The sequence below is a fragment of the Oncorhynchus nerka genome, linkage group LG4 (genome assembly GCF_034236695.1).
Source record: "Oncorhynchus nerka isolate Pitt River linkage group LG4, Oner_Uvic_2.0, whole genome shotgun sequence".
Taxonomy (NCBI): domain Eukaryota; kingdom Metazoa; phylum Chordata; class Actinopteri; order Salmoniformes; family Salmonidae; genus Oncorhynchus; species Oncorhynchus nerka.
In genome coordinates this window covers 25960624-25985048 of record NC_088399.1, presented here as the reverse complement: position 1 = coordinate 25985048, position 24425 = coordinate 25960624, and the positions used below count along the sequence as shown (strand labels likewise).

The window sequence follows — 24425 nt, the reverse complement described above, 5'->3', positions numbered from 1 at the left end:
GTGTGTGTGTGTGTGTGTGTGTGTGTGTGTGTGGTGATGTTGGTACGTTGGTGTGTGTGTGTGAGAGAGAGAGGTCCCTAGGTGTTTTTTTTAAAATAACAGTGACCTAGCTACAATACCTGCACTCCATCTTGCCTCTCTTAAAGTCACAACCTGTATCTTCTCTCCTTTTCTCCTGCCTGTTTTTGTAGAGAATGCCATCCAGGCGTTTGGCTATGGTCCAGAGGGGAGTGTACTTCCTGTTATAGAGTCTTTGGCCACGCCCTTTCCTCCCATACAGCCACCACTCAACTCTAAGCCTGCCCCCTCGCTCCATGCCAATGAAATCAAGCCTCAGGACAGCACTTGTGTCTTCTCAACCTGTGCCAACCTTAAGGTGTGTGTGTGTGTGTGTGTGTGTGTGTGTGTGTGTGTGTAGTGACATTGGTTCAGGTGAAGTAGTGTATCTACTTTCATAGCGGATATTGGGCATAATCTATTCATTATTTAATTATTTGAAATATCTGGTCCTGCCGCTCTATATATAAGTCTAACTGGAATGGAGCCTGGAGGGGGGAATGCACACACAGAAATAATACACAAAGGTAACAGTGTGAAATAGAATGGAATTATTCATGCTATTTGTATATGTATACATACATGCGTGTGTACATGTGTGCGTTCGTGCATGATTTTGCGTGTGCGTGTGTATACTGTAGTGTATGTTTAAACTGTCAGATCCCTGCAGCTGGGAGTCTAATCCCAGGACTGCTGCCTCCTGCACAGAACTCCTGACATTCAGACTGATCACGTAGAGGGCAGGGTGAGGGGGTGGGGGTGTGTGTGTTTAATAACGTTAACTAGTTATTTCTCTCTCAGTTTTCTTCTCTCTATTATTCTCTTCATTTCCTGGCCATGAAAACAGCTCTTCTTGTTCTGAGAAGAGATAAAGATCTGATTGGCTCTTCCAGCCAAGTGACGGGCGTAGATATGCTAATGAGACCCAGAGAGGGGCTGATGGGAGAGGGAGATAACTGGAGATACTGGCGTGTGCACAAGAGAGTGAGAGAGTGAGAGAGAGAAAGTATAGGATACATTACATGAGTCTGGTGAGTGTGTTGTTGTTGCTCATGCTGTGTGTAAGTCAATACTGATGGTGTATGTTTTTTTTACAGGATGGAGAACAAAAGTGCATTCCCTCCAATGACTTTGAGTGTGAAGAGGTGAGTGTGAGTGTCTGTGCATTAGTGTCTGTGCATTAGTGTCTGTGAATTTGTGTGTGAGTGTGAGTGTGTGTGTGTGTGTGTGTGTGTGTGTGCGTGCGTGCGTGCGTGCGTGCGTGCGTGCGTGCGTGTGTGTGTGTGTGTTTGCATGTCTGTCTCTGAATAGAAGGTTGTATGAAAGCAACAAATTTGACATCAGTGTCTGTTGTAGGTGTTTTTGAGACACTATGTTGCTCCTCCTGCTGCGACTCCTCTTCATTAATTCCTTAATGGTTACGTTAAGGGTTAAGGTTTGGGATAGGGTTAAAACAAAAACAATTAAGTCTAACACTGCGATTGAACACACAACCCTAGGAGCCAGAGCTTGTGGCTTATACCCATCCATCATCCCTGTTCACAATGCTTTAGCAAAACCCAAGCCTACTTGATGGTATTAGCGCTTAACGTTGCCCCTAGTGGCATTTTATTTAAAAGGCATCTCCCAACATCCTCTGGAAATGGATGGATGTTCAATTTCAAAGTGAATCTTGAGCAACCTGGCTGAAATCACTCCTCCTGCTTTGTAACATTCCTCCACATTCTGTCCATTTGTCATATATAGTTTACTATTCTCTGCATCTCCATTTACTCTGTTCATCAACTATCTTCATCACTCTGTTCATCCATCCATCTATTCACTCATAACTCAATCCTGTCTTTCCCCTCTTTCTCTCATCTTCTCTCTCTCTCCTCAAAACACATTTACATCTTATGTTTAATTCTTTCTCCCCCTCTTTCACTTTATTTCTCTCTCTCTCTCTCTCCCTCCCCCTCTCTCTCTCAGGCGTTATTGGCACAGGGTTCTAAGGGAGAAGAGGGTCGAGCCCAGCACTCTGCAGCAGCCCCTGGAACCCTGATTGTGAGAGAGTGTGTGAGTGTGTGCATGTCCATGTTGGGGCTTTTGCTCCAGGCTCTGTAGTACACATGTACACTCCTGACTGCTGACCTCGAAACCCTGTCCTCGGGGTCAGACAGGAAGCCCAAACGCCACCCGCAGGAAGTTCTGTGACATCACATCCTCCACTACCATGTCAAAACAACAACATCGACAGAAAAGCTGAGCGAAGATTAAAGCAGAGTCGAAGAAAGGAGGAAAGGTATTGGAGAGGAGAAGTGATGAGATGAGGAGGAGAAGAGAGAGAGGACAGAGAAGAGACTGGCACTCATTCTACAGAGAGACAAAGAGAGGGAGAGAGAGAAGGAGACAGACACTGGATGGATGATTCTACACATGCCCTGTTCTATCCTCCCACCCTGAACACTGTGGACTCTCAGGTCTGCATTACCACCCTTTGTCTTGGTGTTTCTGAGTGTATAGACACTTTGGCTGAGATGGTAGTTCTGATGTCTAACTGATAGAGTGCAGAATGAGTTGGCGAAGTGTGCTGCCAAAAGACGCACTTCCTAAAAATCTGATGGGACACTGCACCTCCAGAAATTCATCCTCATATGCATTTTAAAATAAACTGTAAACAGGGTGCGAATTACGGGGGAGGGGGCGGGGGCTCAGCTCACCTGAATGAGACGTTAGCTCCCTTAAATTCAACTAAAGTCAAACTTTGGGGGGTCGCTAAATAATGCTAATTTAACTATTCTCCTATTTGTTTAAAATGCAGTGGTAAATATGAGAATAAAAGCTTACAAATGAAACAAACACCCCTATCTCTCTGTCATGGTTTAAACCATTTATTTCTATGTAGAGGCGCTGTCCACTTAGTACCGCTGAATTTTGGCCTCAGCTGAGCTCCTTTACGCATAGATTTTCCTTTGTACTTCCTCATTTGAGGAAGTCCTTGATAAAAAATAGCCTTTATTCCAATGCATTAGATTTATTTGTTGGTTTATCATTGTTTGCTTTTGTCGGTCAGCTGTTTAGAGGCTCATTGCTTTGTTTTTCAGGTGCGTGTGGGTACTGGTGTTCTCCGTGCCACCCGTGGCCAGAAGTACCAGACCGTTTATTTAGCTTTATTATTTTCTATCAATATTTGTTTTCTTTCCTAGATCAGCTGATGATGGTCAACAGTATCACTAACCAACTAGCCTATAGCTGGACACCAATGTGCATCCAGTCCATCCATCAAGTATACATTAATGAAAGTAGGCCTTTAAGGTAACTTGTTTGGTTAGAAGCATCTGATTATGGCAAAGGTCTACATCATTTTGGACATCATAAAATGTCATGTTGGCATAGTTTACACTTACAGTACATCTACAGAAATCTCCAAGATCCAGGATTCGTACAAGGTTTAAGTTCAATGTTCTAATTCAATTGTTAAATACTTATTTATGACAAATAACCCCGTCAATAATGTAATTCATGTAAGGAACTAAAGTTACTGTTTTATGTCACTGATCTGTGAAGACTCCAAGCATTAACTCATGAGTTATGGACAGCTCATGAACTAGGGTGTAAAAACATGTTTGGATTCAACTCATGTATTATATTGAATGTAGGCTACCTGTTCTGCGTGTGTGTTCATGTGTGTAAAATTGCCTCGGCTGAGAGGGTAGGCTACCGGCAGTGGTGTAGGCCTAGCAGTGGGTAAACGCAAGCAAACGCTGTTTACCCACCTTTTTCTGAAAAATGCATTGAAAGTAGTCTATAGGGAGCGTTTTCACAGCGACCGGCAATAGGCTACTGGTAGGCCTATTAGAAGTTCATGGTAAAACACATTGTGGCCTAGTAAGTTGACACTGTGTGTTAGGGTAACCATCCCGTTTTCCTAGGACAGATACAGACGCATTGCAGGTGTCCCGACTTTTCAGGCTACAAAAAATGTCCATTTGTCAGTGAGACGCATCAATTAATGCCTAATCAATGGCAACCTCTGAATGTCATTAGACACACTGTTTGGTGTTTTGTAACAAATGTCTATTTCCATTCATGAAATGACGTGAGTATACATGCAGCTGGAATTCTGGAATTATTTTGGAGTATACCAACATGCACAGGTAGCCTACTTTTTGAAGTGATTTGTTTGGCAATCAGATGAAAATATCATGACTGGTTGTGTTCATGCCACATTAAAAGGTAATTCATTTCTACCGTTTAAATGACATCTTCATTATTAGGCCCATATATTTTTTTCAATAGAGACCCACCCTGAATGTCATGGGGTAATTCGCACTCTGACTTTACACCTCAAGTGTGAAGAATTGGACAGGGCAACAATCGAGGAGAGGACTAATCTGCTAGGGCCTCTGACTCTACTTTCATTAGATGGACACTACTGGAATTGGACTAGACTGCACAGACTCTAATGTGATTGGAGCAAAAAGTCCAGATAGGAGGGACTGTTCCTCTGTCTCTGACCTCAGTAACCTTCACATCTCAGACAGACAGACAGACAGACAGACACACACACAGACACACAGACACACACACAGACACACACACACACACACACACACACACACACACACACACACACACACACACACACACACACACACACACACACAAACAACTCCTTAAAGACACCTTGCAGACATTCTCCCTCAACCTCTTTAGTCCTCACTGCCTGGCAGATGGTTAATACACACACGTGCGCACACACACACATATTCCACCCTCACGTGCAAACACAAACACACACAAACTTACAGAAACACGTCAAGGACACTGCAGACTTCTGCAGACACTATTGTAAGTTGAAGTGGTTTTCTATCTCAGTTGTGTTGTTAAAACTGTAAAAAGAAAATAGAGTCATGTAAAAATATGATTAAAAAAGTAAATCTCACTACACAGCTGTGCGCAGCAGTTTGAGTGTATACATTTGTATTATATATTTGTGTGTGTGTGTGTGTGTGTGTGTGTGTGTGTGTGTGTGTGTGTGTGTGTATTATAAATGTGTGCATTATACCTCTGAAACTCTGTGGAGTATTTTTATATGTTGGAGTGTGAGGCTAGTGGAGATCCAGAACACGGACAGAGGCGTGACACACACTTGTTCTCCAGGGAATGTGTGTAAATCATCTGTTGCCATGGATACTGGTGGTGCCAACACTCATCTCTGTCAGGTCTTACTGTACTTGTCATCTTTTCTTTTCCTGCTGTGAGAGAGAGAAAAATAGAGAGAGTGAGAGAAGAAGAGGGGGAGAGAGAAAATGAGAGAAAAGCAAGAAGAGAAGGGAGAGGAGGGGAGGATTATAAGGTGCAGGTTTCTATGTACGCTTTTACTGAGCTACAGCAGCGTAAATGAAATATGTGTCTAAAGACCTGAATAAAAACATCTGTAACAATACCTGAGTTTTCTGTGTAATTGACTAATACAAACATCATGAGATCTGTATTGATGTGTGTCTATGTTTTTCCTACTTTGTTTCAGCAAGTGGTTTCATCTAGTACAAAGACATCAGCTACTACTATGAAGTACACTACATGACCAAAGTATGTGGACAATGTCATTGTATGCTGTAGAGTTAATAGCTCCAGACCATTATTCCTCCTCCACCAAACTTTACAGTTGGCATTTTGCATTGGGGCAGGTAGCGCTGTACTGGCATCCGCCAAACCCAGATTTGTCCGTCTCACTGCCAGATGGTGAAGCGTGATTCATTACTCCAGAGAACGCGTTTCCACTGCTGCAGTCCAATGGCCGTGAGCTTTACACCACTCCAGCTGACTCTTGGCATTGCACATGGTAATCTTAAGATTGTGTGCGGCTGCTCGGCCATGGAAACCCATTTTATGAAGCTCCCAATTAACAGTTATTGTGCTAACGTTGCTTCCAGAAGCAGTTTAGAACTCATAGTGAGTGTTGCAACCGAGGACAGATGATTTTTATGCGCTTACACGCTTCAGCACTCGGCGGTCCCGTTCTGTGAGCTTGTGTGGCCTACCACTTCACGGCTGAGCCGTTGTTGCTCCTAGACTATTCCACTTCACAATAACAGCACTTACAGTTGACTCGGGCAGCTCCAGCAGGGCAGAAATTTGACAAACTGATTGTGGGAAAGGTGGCATCCTATGACGGTGCCACGTTTAATGTCACTGAGTTCTTCAGTAAGGCCATTCTAATGCCGATGTTTGTCTATTGAGATTGTATGGCTGTGTGCTACATTTTATACGCTGTCAGTAACAGGTGTGGCTGAAATAGCCGAATCCACTCATTTGAAGGTGTGTCCAAATACTTTTGTATATATAATGTCACTTTTAAGGTTTCAGGTAGCCTAGTGGTTAGAGCATTGAGCCAGTAACTGAAAGGATGCTGGTTTGAGTGCCCAAGGTGACCAATCTGTCGATGAGCCCAACAAGGTATTTAACCCTAATTTGCTCCAGGGGCTCCGTACTACTATGTAAAACAACACATTTCACTGCACCTATCTGGTGTGTGACAATAAAGCAGTTTCATTTGATCAACTTTTATGAAACCTGAATCTCAAGGTCGGTGCTAATTTTCATTATTCTCCTCTAATCACAAGGACTGATTCAAACCCGGGACACCAAGTACATTCTGCTTAGCTCTCCATTTCAGAGAAAGTTTGGTCACGTCATATCTTCAATCTACTTTTCGTTCACAATGTACGAGCACAGACAGACAGACAGACAGGCAGGCAGGCAGGCAGACAGACAGGCAGGCAGGCAGGCAGGCAGGCAGGCAGGCAGGCAGGCAGACAGACAGACAGACAGACAGACAGACAGACAGACAGACAGACAGACAGACAGACAGACACACTGGCAGTGAGAGGAGTTAATCACAGTCTTAATTCTCTCCTCCTGCTGTAACTGTGTTTAAAACATAAGCTCATAATATGAGGATTTATCTGCAGTGTGTGTGTGTGTGTGTGTGTGTGTGTGTGTGTGGCGTGCGTGCGTGCGTGCGTGTGTGTATGTGTGTGTGTGGATATGCAGCAGCAAAGACAAAGGGGCATTCAGCCCTCCTGCATATTGCTATAGCAACAAGTGTGAAGTGCGTTGGGAAAAGGCTAATTGCAAACCAAGAAAGAAGGAGGGGGGCTGAGGAAGGGAGGAGAGTTGATAGAGAGGTTTGTAGCCCTTTCATGCAGTCAATGACCAAAAGCTCCCTCTTTGGTCTCAACGGTGGAATGTTATTCATATTTTTTATAAGAAATAAATATATTTTTTTAACTGCTGTTAAAATGTTTCTATGTCAAATGGTTTTGCTATATTTCAGTTTTCTGTGATGCATATAAAGTGTAATATTGGGATGCAAACTCAATTTTTTATTTTTTTATTTAACCAGGCGAGTCATTTCAAATCAAGAAAGAAAGAAAGAGAGAAAGAGAGAATTATAGAGAGCATACTTAAATTGACACAGGACACCGGATAAGACAGGATAAATACTCCAGATATAACAGGCTGACCCTAGCCCCTCGACACAAACTACTGCAGCATAAAGAGACAGGAGGGGTCGGGAGACAGTGATCATACCTCCGGACACACACAGCCATGCAATCTCCATAAACAAACATTAGCAGTAGAATTGCCTTACTGAAGTGCTCAGTGACTTTCAACTTGGCACCGTCATAGGAGGCCATCTTTGCAAAAAGTCAGTTTGTCAAATCTCTGCCCTGCAAGACCTACCGCAGTCAACTGTAAGTGCTGTTATTGTGAAGTGGAAACTTATAGGAGCAACAACGGCTCACCCGCAAAGTGGTAGGCCATACAAGCTCACAGAAAGGGAGTGTTGAAGCGCGTAGCGCTTGAAAATCGTCTGTCCTCGTTTGCAACACTCACTACCGAGTTCCAAACTGCGTCTGGAAGCCACGTCAGCACAGTAACTGTTTGTCGGGAGCTTCATGAAATGAGTTTCCATGGCCAAGCAGCCGCACACAAGTCTAAGAACAATGCCAAGCATCAGCTGGAATGGTGTAAAGCTCAAAGCCATTGGAATCTGGAGCAGTGGAAACGCATTCTCTGGAGTGATGAATCACACTTCACTATCTGGCAATCCGATAGACGAATCTGGGTTTGGCGGACGCCAGGAGAATGCTACCTTTCCCAATGCAAAATTCCAACAGTAAAGTTTGGTGGAAGAGGAATAATGGTATGGGGATGTTTTTCATGATTCGGCTATGCCCCTTAGTTCCAGTGAAGGGAAATCTTAAAGCTACAGCATACAATGACATTCTAGATAATTCTATGCTTCCAACTTTGTGGCAACAGTTTTTACATTTCAACTGTATATATGACATGGGACAGGTCTTTTCATTTTTTTTGCCCATAACCATGTTTGTGAGGTGTATACTTTTGCTTCAAAGTAGATTTGTTTAAGACTACCAGGAATCACTCTGTGTGGCCCTGATTTAACCCACTGCAATAAAGGTTTAAGGAATGCAGGAAAAGGAAGAGCCGTCTCTGCCTCTCTCTCTTTCAATCTTCCTCTCACTTTCTCTCTCTTCCCCTCTCACTCCCTCTTTCTATTTTGTTTCTCTCCCTCCATGTCTCTATCTCTGATAAAGCAATCATGGTAAACATCAGGAGGAATCACAAGCAGATAACCACATGACATACCACATACACACACAGGTACAGGAACAGGCATGCACACACAGCCCTGTCTGTGCTGACAGGACTGTGAAAGCTCTCTGCTGGTGGCAGAAAGGCCTCCAAGAATGACAGTAGCAATCAGCACAGTGTGCACACACACCACCCGTGTCCTGTGTTGATGAATGTGTCAGCTGAGATCAGTGTGTCTTGTTCTGTCGGGCCCTGTGAGGTTGACTTCTCTTACTATAACACCCTAGCACCAGGAGATACTGCAACTTGAGAGAGAGAGCGAGAGAGAGAGCGAGGAGAGAGAGCAGGAGAGCGATAGCAGGAGAGGGGAGAGAGAGAGAGAGAGAGAGAGAGAGAGAGAGAGAGAGAGAGAGAGAGGAGGGAATAGTGGGTGAGAGAGGAGAAATATGGGAGAGTTGGGGGAGAGAGCAAGGCTATAACACCCTAGCACCAGGAGACATTGCAACATAGCCAAGAAAGGGGAGAGAGTGAGAGAGTGAGAGAGAAAAAGTATAACACCATGTCACCAGTAGACTATAACACTCTTACACCAGGAAAAATACATATAGGCAGGCCTAGCTGGTGCAGAGAGCAAGACTGAAAGACAGAGAAGGAGAAAGAGAGATAACACAAAGTGAGAGATGGAGATCCTGATAGAGAGAGAGAGAGAGAGAGAGAGAGGTATGTACACCTACAGCTCATCCCTTGGCAGTAGTACTGTATATTACTTTATCACTGACATTGAATGAGCTACAGGACAACATACAAACACTCCAACCCCAAAAAGACTGTGGTGTTGATGGTATTCTAAATTAAATGATAAAATATACTGACCACAAATTCCAATTGGCTATACTTAAACTCTTTAACACCCTCCTCAGCTCTGGCATCTTCCCCAATATTTGGAACCAAAGACTGATCATCCCTAAACACAGAAGTGGAGACAAATCTGACCCCAATAACTACCATGGGATATGCACCAACAGCAACCTTGGGAAAATCCTCTGCATTATAATTAACAGCAGACTCGCACATTTCCTCAGCGAAAACAATGTACTGAGCAAATGTCAAATTGCCTTTTTACCATTTGACAAACCACATATTCACCCTGCCAACTCTAATTAACAAACAAATAAACCAAAACAAAGGCAAAATCTTCTCATGATTTGTTGATTTCAAAAGATCTTTTGGCTGAATTTGGCATAAGGGTATACTAGACAAATGGAAGGAAAGCGGTGTTGGCAGAAAAACATACAACATTATAAAATCCATCAACACAAACAAGTGTGCAGTTAAAATAGGCAAAAAACACACATTTCTTTCTACATGACATTAGGGTGAGACAGGGATGCAGCTTGAATCCAGTTGAATTCGGAAGTTTGCATAACTTAGGTTGGAGTCATTAAAACTTGTTTTTCAACCACTCCAAAAATGTCTTGTTAATTAACAAACTATAGTTTTGGCAAGTTGGTTAGGACATCTACTTTGTGCATGACACAAGTCATTTTTCCAACAATTGTTTACAGACAGAGTGCAAAGTGCAAAGCAATCCCAGAACAACAGCAAAGGACCTTGTGAAGATGCTGGAGGAAACAGGTACAAAAGTATCTATATCCGCAGTAAAACGAGTCCATATTGACATAACCTGAAAGGCCACTCAGCAAGGGAGAAGCCACTGCTCCAAAACCGCCACAAAAACCAGACTACGGTTTGTAACTGTAGATGGGACAAAGATCGTACTATTTGGAGAAATGTACTCTGGTCTGATGAAACAAAAATAGAACTTGTTGGCCATCGTTATTTTTGGAGGAAAAAGGGGGACGCTTTTTTTTATTGCACCTTTATTTAACCAGGTAGGCTTGCAAGCCGAAGAACACCATCCCAACCGTGAAGCACGGGGATGGCAGCATCATGTGGGGGTGCTTTGCTGCAGGAGGGACTGGTGAACTTCACAAAATAGATGGCATCATTAGAAAATAAAATGATATAGATATATTGAAGTAACATCTCAAGACAGCAGTCGGGAAGTTAAATCTTGGTCGCAAATGGATCTTGCAAATTGACAATGACCCCAAGCATACTTCCAAAGTTGTGGCAAAATGCCTTAAGAACAACAAAGCTAAGGTATTGGAGAGGCCATCACTAAGCCCTGACCTCAATCCCATAAAAGATTTGTGGGCAGAACTGAAAAAGCATGTGCGAGCAAGGAGGCCTACAAACCTGATTGAGTTACACCAGCTCTGTCGGGAGGAATGGGCCAAAATTCACATAACTTATTGTGGGAAGCTTGTGGAAGGCTACCCGACACGTTTGACCCAAGTTAAACAATTTAAAGGTATGAATGGTATCAAATTCAAATTTAGTGTGTGTAAACTTCTGACCCACTGGGAATGTGATGAAAGAAATTATAGCTGAAATAAATCATTCACTCTACTATTATTCTGATATTTCACATTTTAAAATCCTAATTGATGATCCTAACTGGTGGTGATAAAATCAAATCAAACCAAAGTTTAGTTGTCACGTGCGCTGAATACAACAGTGAAATGCTTACTTACAGGATCTAACCAATAGTGCAAAAAGGTATTAGGTGAACAGTAGGGAAGTAAAGAAATAAAGTGTCAGTAAAAAGACAGGCTACATACAGTAGCGAGGCTATAGAAGTGGCGAGGCTATATGCAGATATCGGTTAGTCAGGCTGATTGAGGTAGTATGTACATATAGATATGGTTAAATTGACTATGCATACTGTATATGATAAACAGAGAGTAGCAGCAGCATAAAAGAGGGTTTGGGGGGGCACACAATGCAAATAGTCCGGGTAGCCATTTGATTACCTGTTCAGTTGTCTTATGGCTTGGTGGTAAAAATAGTTGAGAAGCCTTTATGTCCAAAATTTGGCACTCCTGTACCACTTGATATGCGGTAGTAGAGTGAACAGTCTATGCCCGGGGTGGCTGGGGTCTTTGACCATTTTTAGGGCCTTCCTCTGACACCGCCGTACGCACTACCCTCTGTAGTGCCTTGCGGTCAGAGGCCGAGCAATTGCCATACCAGGATTTGATGCAACCAGTCAGGATGCTCTCGATGTTGCAGCTCAGCTTGAGGATCTCAGGACCCATGCCAAATCTTTTTTTGCTCCTTTTCCTGTAGTCCACAATCATCTCCTTAGTCTTGGTTACGTTATGGGATAGGTGGTTATTCTGGCACCACCCGGCCAGGTCTCTGACCTCCTCCCTATAGGCTGTCTTGTTGTTGTCGGTGATCAGGCCTACCACTGTGTCGTCTGCAAACTTAACGATGGTGTTGGAGTCGTGCCTGGCCATGCAGTCGTGGGTGAACAGGGAGTACAGGAGGGGACGCACCCCCGGGGAGCTCCAGTGTTGAGGATCAGCATGGCAAATGTGTTGCTACCTACCCTCACCACCTGGGGGCGGCCCGTTAGGATGTCCAGGATCCAGTTGAAAAAAAGGGAGGTGTTTAGTCACAGGATCCTTAGCTTAGTGATGAGCTTTGAGCGCTGAGCTGTAGTCAATGAATAGCATTCTCACATAGGAGTTCCTTTTGTCCAGGTGGGAAAGGGCAGTGTGGAGTGCAATAGAGATTGCATCATCTGTGGATCAGTTTGGGCGGTATGCAAATTGGAGTGGGTCTAGGGTTTCTGGGATATTGGTGTTGATGTGAGCCATTATCCACCTTTCAAAGAACTTCATGGCTACGAACGTGAGTGCTACGGGTCTGTAGTCATTTAGGCAGGTTGCCTTTGTGTTCTTGGGCACAGGGACAATGATGGTCAACTTGAAACATGGTGGTGTTACAGACTCAATCAGGCACATGTTGAAAATGTCAGTGAAGACACTTGCCAGCTGGTCAGCACATGCCCGGAGCACACGTCCTGGTAATCCGTCTGGCCGCGCAGCCTTGTGTTTGTTGACCTGTTTAAAGGTCTTACTCACGTCGGCTATGGAGAGCGTGATCACACAGTCGTCCGGAACACCTGATGCTCTCATGCATGCCTCAGTGTTGCTTACCTCCAAGCGAGCATAGAAGTGATTTAGCTCGTCTGGTAGGCTTGTGTCACTGAGCAGCTCGCGGCTGTGCTTCCCTTTGTAGTCTGTAATAGTTTGCAAGCCCTGCCACATAAGACGAGCGTTGGAGCCGGTGTAATGTGATTCAATCTTAGCCCTGTATTGACGCTTTGCCTGTTTGATGGTTCGTCGGAAGGCATAGCAGGATTTCTTATAAGCTTCCGGGTTAGAGTCCCGCACTTTGAAAGTGGCAGCTCTACCCTTTAGCTCAGTGCGAATGTTGCCTGTAATCCATGGCTTCTGGTTGGGGTATGTACAGTATATCACAAACTTGAGTACACCTCTCACATTTTTGTAAATATTTGAGTGTGTCTTTTCATGTGACAACACTGAAGAAATGACACTTTGCTGCAATGTAAAGTAGTGAGTGTACAGCTTGTATAACAGTGTAAATTTGCTGTCCCCTCAAAATAACAAAATAACAGCCATTAATGTCTAAACCGCTGGCAACAAAAGTGAGTACACCCCTAAGTGAAAATGTCCAAATTGGGCCTAATTAGCCATTTTCCCTCCCCGGTGTCATGTGACTCGTTAGTGTTACAAGGTCTCAGGTGTGAATGGGGAGCAGGTGTGTTAAATTTGGTGTCATCGCTCTCACACTCCCTCATACTGATTGGTCACTGGAAGTTCAACATGGCATCTCATGGCAAAGAACTCTCTGAGGATCTGAAAAAAGAATTGTTGCTCTACATAAAGATGGCCTGGGCTATAAGAAGATTGCCAAGACCCTGAAACTGAGCTGCAGCACGGTGGCCAAGACCATACAGCTGTTTAACTGGACAGGTTCCACTCAGAACAGGCCTCGCCATGGTCGACCAAAGAAGTTGAGTGCACGTGCTCAGTGTCATATCCAGAGGTTGTCTTTGGGAAATAGCTGTATGAGTGCTGCCAGCATTGCTGCAGAGGTTTTTTTTTATTTTTTTTTATTTCACCTTTATTTAACCAGGTAGGCTAGTTGAGAACAAGTTCTCATTTGCAACTGCGACCTGGCCAAGATAAAGCATAGCAGTGTGAACAGACAACACAGAGATACACATGGAGTAAACAATTAACAAGTCAATAACACAGTAGAAAAAAAATGGGCAGTCTATATACAATGTGTGCAAAAGGCATGAGGAGGTAGGCGAATAATACAATTTTGCAGATTAACACTGGGGTGATAAATGATCAGATGGTCATGTACAGGTAGAGATATTGGTGTGCAAAAGAGCAGAAAAGTAAATAAAAAAAAAAAAAAAACAGTATAAAAACAGTATGGGAATAAGGTAGGTGAAAATGGGTGGGCTATTTACCAATAGACTATGTACAGCTGCAGCGATCGGTTAGCTGCTCGGATAGCTGATGTTTGAAGTTGGTGAGGGAGATAAAAGTCTCCAACTTCAGCGATTTTTGCAGTTCGTTCCAGTCACAGGCAGCAGAGTACTGGAACGAAAGGCGGCCAAATGAGGTGTTGGCTTTAGGGATGATCAGTGAGATACACCTGCTGGAGCGCGTGCTACGGATGGGTGTTGCCATCGTGACCAGTGAACTGAGATAAGGCGGAGCTTTATCTAGCATGGACTAGGTGGGGGGGGTCAGCCTGTCAGTGCTCAGACCATACGCCGTACACTGCATCAAATTGGTCTGCATGGCTGTCGTCCCAAAAGCATGGTGGTGGGAGTGTCATGGTCTGGGGCTGCATGAGTGCTGCCGGCACTGGGGAGCTACAGTTCATTGAGGGAACCATGAATGCCAAAATGTACTGTGACATACTGAAGCAGAGCATGATCCCCTCCCTTCGGAGACTGGGCCGCAGGGCAGTGTTCCAACATGATAACGACCCCAAACACACCTCCAAGACGACCACTGCCTTGCTAAAGAAGCTGAGGGTAAAGGTGATGGACTGGCCTAGCATGTCTCCAGACCTAAACACTATTGAGCATCTGTGGGAAATCCTCAAACGGAAGGTGGAGGAGCGCAAGGTCTCTAACATCCACCAGCTCCATGATGTTGTCATGGAGGAGTGGAAGAGGACTCCAGTGGCAACCTGTGAAGCAATGGTGAATTCCATGCCCAAGAGGGTTAAGGCAGTGCTGGAACATGATGGTGGCCACACAAAATATTGACAATTTGGGGGCAATTTGGACATTTTCACTTGCCAGCGGTTTAGACATGAATGGCTGTGTGTTGAGTTATTTTGAGGGGACAGCAAATTTACACTGTTATACAAGCTGTACACTCACTACTTTACATTGTAGCAAAGTGTCATTTCTTCAGTGTTGTCACATGAAAAGATATACTCAAATATTTACAAAAATGTGAGGGGTGTACTCACTTGTGTGATATACTGTACGTACAGTCACTGTGGGGAAGACAGTGTCGATGCACTTATTGATAAAGCCCGTGACTGATGTGGTGTATTCCTCAATGCCATCGGAAGAATCCCAGAACATGTTCCAGTCTGTGATAGCAAAACAGTCCTGTAGTTTAGCATCTGCTTCATCTGACCACTTTTTTATAGACCGAGTCACTTGTGCTTCCTGCTTTAATTTTTGCAGGAATCAGGAGGATAGAGTTGTGTTCGGATTTACCAAATGGAGGGCGAGGGAGAGCTTTGTACATGTCTCTGTGTGTGGAGTACAGGTGATCTAGAATTTTGATCCTAACTGACTTAAGACAGGGAATTCTTACTAGGATTAAATGTCAGGAATTGAGAAAAACTGAGTTCAAATGTATTTGGCTATGTAAACTTCCGACTTCAACTGTATATCAGCGAATTGGCGAGGGCACTAGAACAGTCTGCAGCACCCGTCCTCACCCTATTAGTATCTGAAGTCAAATGTCTACTGCTGATGATCTGGTGGTTCTGTCCCCAACCAAGGAGGGCCTACAGCAGCATCCAGATCTCCTACACAGATTCTGTCAGACCTGGGCCCTGACAGTAAATCTCAGTAAGACAAAAATAATTCCACCTAGACACTGTTGCCCTAGAGCACACAAAAAACTATTCCTACCTCAGCCTAAACATCAGCACCACAGGGACCATCAACAAATGGCACAGCGGTCTATGGCATTGCATCTCAGTGCTAGAGGCGTCACTACAGACCCTGGTTCGATCCTGGGCTGTATCACAACCGGCCGTGATCGGGTATCCCATAGGACGGCACACAATTGGCACAGAATCGTCCGGATTAGGGGAGAGTTTTCCGGGGTAGGCCGTCTTTGTAACAAATAATTAGTTCTTAACTGACTTGCCTAGTTAAATAAAGGTTAAATAAATAAAAAACTAAGCTGTGAACAATCTGAGAGACAAGGGCCTTCTGCGCCATCAACAGGAACATAAAATTGGACATCCCAAATAGGATCTGTTAGAAAATACTTGAATCAGTTATAGAACCCAGTGCCCTTCATGGTTTTGAGGTCTGGATCCCTCTCACCAACCAAGAATTCACAAAATGGGACAAACACCAAATTGAGACTGCATGCAGAATTCAGCAAAAACATCCTCCGTGTACAACGTAAAACACCAAATAATGCATGCAGAGCAGAATTAGGCCGATACACACTAAGCACTCATGCAGCCCAAGACCATGACACTCCCACCACCATGCTTGACTGTAGGCACACTAATTATCAACATTCTGAAAAGAGCATTTATATTCTACAAACACCTAAAAGGAAGCGATTAACAAAGCCACATACTGCACATTCAGAAAGTATTCAGACCCTTTGACTTTTTCTACATTTTGTTGCGTTACAGCCTAATTCTAAAATTGATTACATTGTTTTTTTCCCCCCATAAATTTATACGCAATACCCGATAATGAAAAAGCAAAAACAGGTTGTTAGAAATATGACATTTACATACTTTTTCAGACACTTTATTCAGTACTTTGTTGAAGCACCTTTGGCAACGATTACAGCCTCAAGTCTTCTTGGGTATGACGCTAAAAGCACACACAGTCACAAGTCACACTGAAGATAAAGGCATCTTTTACAGTCTTAGGTTTTGTGTGTGTGTGTGTGTGTGTGTGTGTGTGTGTGTGTGTGTGTGTGTGTGTGTGTGTGTGTGTGTGTGTGTGTGTGTGTGTGCGCATCATGCATGTGTGCGTGTCTGTAGGGGGGGTGTAAATAATTGTGCGTATGTATTTATTAAGCTCATGTAGTAAATGGTATATTATGTAAATGAGTTGTTATTGCTGGCTTTAAGGTAATCAGCATTAATCATTACAGGTTTTCAGGCACATGAAACACGAGTGAACAGCACGGCCTCGGAACACACACACACACACACACACACACACACACACACACACACATACAGACGGTCGTGTTATTGTACAGCAGGCCAACATAAAAATATCAGCTATGTTGTCTCCATCTGTTATTGTTAGCTGAGACTCTCATTAGAATAAAAGTCTGTTTCTCTCTGTGCTGTTCAAGGCTACTGCTGCTGCTGCTGTTACTACTACCTCAGCTTTTACTACAACTACTGCTACCGCTACTACTACAATTGCTGCTGTTGTTCCTACTACTGCTACTGTTGCTACTACTACTACTACTGCTGTTTCAACTACTGCTTCTACTACTACTACTGCTACTACTGCTACTGCTACTACTAGTACTACTACTACTACCACTACTACTACAACAACTATGCTGCTATGATGTACAAAGGGAAAGCCGGCCGCAAGCTGCCCGGTGACGCGAGCCTATCAGATGAGCTAAATGCCTTTTTACGCTTGCTTCAAGGCAAGCAACGCTGAACCATGCATGAGAGCACCAGCTGTTCCGGATGACTGTGTGATCACTCTCTCCGTAGCCCAAAAAATTGTCAAAGACTCTAGTCACCCAAGTCATTGACTGTTCTCTCTGCTACCGCACGGCAAGCGGTACTGCAGCATCGAGTCTAGGTCCCAAAGGCTCCTTAAAAGCTTCTACCCCCAAGTCATAAGACTACTGAACGATTAATCAAATGGCCAACTGGACTATATACATTGACCCCTGCCCCCCCTTTGTTTTTACGCTGCTGTTTCTTATCTATGCATTGTCACTTTACCCCTACCTACATGTACAAATTACCTCGACTAACCTGTACCCCCGCATATTAACTCGGCACCCCTTGTATATAGCCTCGTTATTGTTATTTTATTGTGCTTATTTCTTGAACTGCATTGTTGTTGAAGGGCTTGTAAGTAAGTATTTCATGGTAAGGTCTGCACCTGTTGCATTCGGTGCATGTGACACAACATTTGATATGATTTGACTTGCATGATCTCTCATTCTGTCTTACCTTTGCTCTTCTCCCTATCCTCTGCTCCCTCCATCCTCCCATGCTCCTGCCTGTCCTCCCTTTACCTGTCATCCCCCTCTCTTTCTACTCCCTATCCTTATTCCTCTCTCTTTTTCTGTAGTGTCCATCAGTGGAGGCTCCTCAGAGGAGGAAGGGGAGGACCATTCCACTCAGCGAATTTCAGAAAATATTGAAATAATAAAACATTAGAAAGTTATCATTTTTAGATAAAACTATACTAAATATATTCACGTGTCCATCCATATCTGTCTTCTCTCCACCCAGGCAGGTCACCCGTTACACAAGTCAGTATTCAACATCCACGTCCTTGATTTTACCTTTATTTAAACTAGGCACGTCAGTTAAGAACAAAGTCTTATTTTCAATGACGGCCTAGGAACAATGGGTAAACTGCCTTGTTCAGGGGCAGAACGACAGATTTTTACCTTGTAAGCTCGGGGATTCAATCTTGCAACCTTTCGGTTACTAGTCCAACGCTCTAACCACGAGGCTACCTGCCGCCCCAATGTCTTGAGGACATCGGGAGATGAAGTACGAACCGGCCACTAGGGGCAACAGCAAGGTTGATTCCAAAGGTTGAATGTTCGAATCCAGCGAAAAAAAGTTGTTTTTGAGATTTTTGTTTAAGCCTATCCTTAACCTTAACCCTTACCTTAGCCATTCAGAGTTAATGCCTAACCTTAGGAACTCAGGGTTAATGCCTAAACTTTACCTTGGAATGATACAGAGAAGAAACCAAAGTTTGACGTTTGGAGAACTCTGAAATTTGACGTTTGAGAAACATGGATGTGAGATTAAGTGAGACTGTGAGAACTTGTCGCTCCTACACCTCTACTACCTAGTCCCTCTTTCCTTCCACTCTCCTCTATCGCTTCTATCCTCACCCTCCCCCTCCTTTCCTTGGGCCAGCACTATCGTGTCTCTGACCCTGTTGTCTCGCCTCGGTTTCTGGAGACCCATCATCATGTTACATCACTTTATTGGAGACCTGAAGCTTTAGATACAGCAGGACACAACTTTTTATAGGGCACAGCTTTGTAGAGGACACCAGCGCAGCAGGATACCAATCTCGCTCTGCAGTGATGTGATGGGGCTCACTTAACTGATGCCTCTGTTACAACTCACACAGAGTGAGTAACATTGTTAATAGTGAGTGGTACTGTACTGTATGACTGACTCTGTGTTCATGTGCTGTACATGTCTCTGCAATACAATTGCATATTTCCACACATCCTCAATTGAAAAACATTTTCCCCCTTTGAACAATGGATAACTCCCTTCATAGCTGTATCTGTATTAGTTTAGTTGATTAGCTATAATTTGAGTGGATTTAATCTATGAATGTGTGGTATATTTAATCATATGAAGCAGTGCTCCAAGGTCTGTGAAGGAGGTGCGCCTACTGGCTGTATGCTGATGTGTCTGCTTGCAATGTGTGAAAACTCACATGGTGTTAATCAGTTCAATCAGACTGCACTAACGAGGGGTCACAGACGCAAGCACACACTCACACACACACACACACACGCACACGGCATGACATCTCTGGTTAACAAATGTGTGATTGTTTTAGAGGTCTGCTCTAGGTTGAATGTTCTACGTGTGATGTTGTATGAGGGTCAGATGAAGGTTGAAACTCAGATGAAGATCTGAATAAGCATTGATTGGGTAATTAGAGTTCTGGCCTGCTATCTACAGCGTCACTGATTGAAGAGGGAGAGAGAAGAGGAAGAGAGAGAGAGGGGGGAGAAAGCACAAAGAGAGAGAGAGAGAGAGAGAGAGAGAGAGAGAGAGAGAGAAAAAAAAAATTAAGAAAGTAGCAAGATAAATAAAATAGAAAGGAGAGTGTTGACATTTAAAAACAGAACAGACAGAGAAATCAAACAACAAACAGCCCTCCACTGATCTGATAAGAGTGATGGAACGTAAAAGAACGTAATAAATGGGTTCTTGCATCTCCAGGTTTTTATTAAGAACAGACAGAGTGAGAGCAACGGTGATAAGCAGCAATGTTCTTTTTCTGATCAGAATGTCAATGGGTTTCTGTGGCTCTGGTAAATATTCTCTCATAAAGTTTTCACTGCCACTGTTTACTTTGAAAAAGTCAGATAAACAAACTCCCACTCTCTCCTCAATCACAACTGATCTGCCTGAGAGGACATAGAGAGAACAGGTGGAGGGGAATCAGACGTTTCTTTACCTCTCTCACTATCCATCACTTTCTTTTTTTAAAGAATGAAATGATAGAAAGTAGAGAGTGAAAAGAGAGAAAGAGAGTAGAGTAAGGGCATAATCTCTCTCTCCCTCTCTCACTGGTCTCTCCCCGTCTCCCCCTCTATCTCGCTCTCTTTCTCTCGAAATATCTGATTAGCTGAGTTTGTTTAGTTAATTTCCCAGGATGCTGATGGGCAGATGGTCAGCACTAAACTGTTCAATATGCTCAGCTGTTCCTGATCATTAACACATTTACCTGTGTGTGTGTGTGTTTGTGTGTGTGTGTGTGTGTGTGTGTGTGTGTGTGTGTGTGTGTGTGTGTGTGTGTGTGTGTGTGTGTGTGTGTGTGTGTGTGTGTGTGTGTGTGTGTGTGTGTGTGTGTTTGTGTGTGTTAGGCAGCTCTATTCCAGGGAAAGGCTTGTGTGTTCAGCAGAAAAAGGGCTGAGAAAGGAATGTTCCCACTGACCTGGAGTCTCCATGGGCTAATACCCTAACCACACACACGCGCGTGCACGTACACACGCACACGCACACATACACACCTAGGTCCCCACATACACATACACACCTAGGCCCTCACATACACATACACCTAGGCCCCCACCCCCACATACACAATTGATCTTCAAGGCCTCTCTGTCCTGTTCAATGTGTTAGAGTTGATTTCCTTCTGCTTCACAGGCAACACAACATTCATTCTATTGATTATGAATCTAAATCTACATTGTTGTTGTATTGATTGTTCTAACCAGAGGAACAAGCAGAGGACCTGCAATGCCACCTGCAGTCTCCATCCCCCCATGTTACAGTTCACTATCACCCTATCCAGAACATCTTAATGTGATTGCCAGAAATATGCTGTTCTATGTTGTGCCACAGTAGCAACCATGTGTGTGTGTGTGTGTGTGTGTGTGTGTGTGTGTGTGTGTGTGTGTGTGTGTGTGTGTGTGTGTGTGTGTGTGTGTGTGTGTGTGTGTGTGTGTGTGTGTGTGTGTGTGCGCGTGTGTGTGCGTGTGTTCGCGTGTTTAGATTTTTAGATTTTATTCCATTTTATTTGGATCGCTGGTTTTCCTGGGTCCGACACATAATGAAAACTACATTACAGACAAAAATACCTTACAATTTCCATACATTTAAAAAAGATGAACAAGTAGACATTAAAGATATTTAAATTACCTGAAAGGTAACATTTAACAGTCAATAGCTATTTTCAGGGATCAGAATCTGTGATAAGGTGCGTCTAGGTGGTAGGTGTAGGAGTCAGGCGCAGGACAGCAGGGATGTCTGAGAAGAGTGTTTTAATAAGAAAGTCCATCAACACAGGAATGGCACAACCGAAGAGGACAACGCCCTCGTTAACAGAGAACCTGTGCAAACGCACGGAGGAACAAACAAAGTTCCGACACTCATACACTTTACGTAACCATGAAAACAAATAACGGTAAATCCAACCGAGCACATCACAATAAAAAACTCATCCCGCACAAACTTAGGCAGGCAGCAGGTTACAATTATACACACAGAGATTAACGCAAATGAAACCAGGTGTGAAAAAGAACCAAAGACAAAACAAACAGAAAAGGAAAAAGGGATCGGTGATGGCTAGTAGCCCGGCGACGCCGACCGCCGAGTGCCGCCCGAACAGGGAGAGGAGCCACCTTCGGTAGAAGTCGTGACAGAATCTGTCAAGTCATTTGATCAATCTTAGTAGATGTACTTTTAATGTTTTCTTGAATGTGAAATTATTTCTCGCTTGGGAAATATGAGTTGGTAGGGAGTTCCATTCAATGATGTCTCTGTATATAACTGTTATTTAAGGTGATTTGTACTATCAGATGCCCCAAGCTCACCTGCCTGGTTTGGTTATTATGTCTAGTGCCGGTATACACTAATTGGTTTGAAAAGAAATGGGTTTTCTTGAACAGGATTGCATATTTGTGAAAAATCTAAAGACTGGAGAGTTTACTTTCAACAGAAAACCATGAGAGGTTATGGTGCGTTCAGTTACTATTTGTATAGCAGAGCAGTGAAGAGCTAGTTGGATTTTTGTTTTAAATGACCATATGACTGGATCGTAATCTAGCTGTGACAGGACCAAAGATTGAATCACCTGGCTAAGAATACTTTAGGTCTTGGAAATGTTCATCAATTTGTTCTTAGCAAACCACTCAGACACAGTTCTTGATTTATTGTTCAGTTAACTCATTATGTGCTTATGCAGCACAATGCATTGTAGGGTCATCAGCATACATAACCACACTTGCTTTTTAAATTGCAGATGGTAAAATCATTAGTAAAAATTGAGCAGAGGATGGGGCCTGAGCAACTTTCTTGCAGAATCCCACAGCTTAGATGTATACTGTCTTAGAAACGATTTTCCTTCTCCTGGATAGGCAGCTTTCCATCCAGGATAGCACATCATGATCAATTGCATCGAAAGAAGCACTGAAGTCTAACAACACTGCACCCACAAACTTCCTGTCATCCATATCCTTTAGATAATCATCTATTTGTGCTAAGGCCGTACATTTAGAATGACCTTCTCTGTATGCATGCTGGTAACCCCTTATCAGACCGGTAAATAAAAAATGATCCTTGATTTGCACAAATACAATTTTATTAATTTACTCAACACAGGGAGCAAGCTTATAGAGCGGCTGTTAGGACCACTAAAGGCAGATTTTTTTTCTCTTTAGGTAGAGGAATGACCTTTGACTATTTTCAAATATCTGAGCACACCCCACACATCATGCATTTGTTACAAATAGGACAAATTGGGGTGGATATATGGTTGGCTGTAATTTTAAGCAATTTGCCATCAAGATTATCTGTACTCTGTGTTTTGTCATCAGGGACAACAGCTTCGTTTCAACCTCTTATTTTTCTACTTGGTGAAAATTAAACATGCATTGCCTCTCCTTCATGATGCAATCTTTTATAAGGGTATATGACAGTGAGCCATCAGTTGGACTCATGGCATTTCTCAATGTGTCTACCTGGTCTGCAAAGTAGTTATTAAAGTAATTAGCAATGTCACGTGGTTTCATAATAAATAGACCTTCTGTTTCAACAAAAGAGGGAGACATGTTTGATTTCCTACCCATTATGTCATTCAGAGTTCTCCACCGATATTTTGTATATTTGTTTAGTTTGGTCACAACATTTCTTAATATACAATAAGCTCCACAATGAAATAGGGTGCAGGCCAGGCAGCAGGCTGTTAGCTAGCTTAGTGGAGTCTGCCACTAGCACAGTCAGTGTAGTCAGTTCAGCTATCCCAATTTAGACCGTGTCTGTGCCTCGACTTAGGTTGGGCAAAAGTAAACATGGCAGTGTTCGCCGTAGCAATCACACTAGGATAAAGACCTCCTCCATTCCTGCCATTATTGAAAGAGATCGTGATACCTCACATCTCAAAATAGGGCTAGTTAATGTTAGATCCCTTACTTCAAAGGCAATTATAGTCAATTAACTAATCACTGATCATAATCTTGATGTGATTGGCCTGACTGAAACATGGCTTAAGCCTGATGAATTTACTGTGTTAAATGAGGCCTCACCTCCTGGTTACACAAGTGACCATATCCCCCCGTGCATCCCGCAAAGGTGGTGGTGTTGCTAACATTTACCAATACAAATTTAAATGTACAAAAAAGAAAAATGTTTTCGTCTTTTGAGCTTCTAGTCATGAAATGTATGCAGCCTACTCAATCACTTTTTATAGCTACACCCCTAAAAACTAAAAACATTTCTCATAAGAAACTAGCTCCCTGGTATACAGAAAATATCCGAGTTCTGAAGCAAGCTTCCAGAAAATTGGAACGGAAATGGCGCCACACCAAACTGGAAGTCTTCCGACTAGCTTGAAAAGACAGTACCGTGCAGTACCGAAGAGCCCTCACTGCTGCTCAATCATCCTATTTTCCCAACTTAATTGAGGAAAATAAGAACAATCCGAAATGTATTTTTGATACTGTCGCAAAGCTAACTAAAAAGCAGCATTCCCCAAGTGAGGATGGCTTTCACTTCAGCAGTAATAAATTAATGAGCTTCTTTGAGGAAAAGATCATGATTATTAGAAAGCAAATTAAAGACTCCTCTTTAAATTTGCATATTCCTTCAAAGCT

At 43.2% G+C, this 24425-nt stretch overlaps 1 protein-coding gene across 1 annotated transcript in view; it reads left to right on the top strand.

Annotated features, from left to right (window-relative positions):
• Positions 1-5496, top strand: part of LOC115117271 (GDNF family receptor alpha-2-like) — a 72199-nt gene extending 66703 nt beyond the window's left edge. Inside the window, exons 8-10 of the mRNA XM_065018091.1 lie at positions 192-376; positions 1155-1202; positions 2026-5496. Coding sequence (XP_064874163.1) covers positions 192-376; positions 1155-1202; positions 2026-2160 — 368 coding nt within the window. The 3' untranslated portion in view covers positions 2161-5496. The remainder of the gene's footprint in view (positions 1-191; positions 377-1154; positions 1203-2025) is intronic.
• Positions 5497-24425: the final 18929 nt, after the last annotated feature.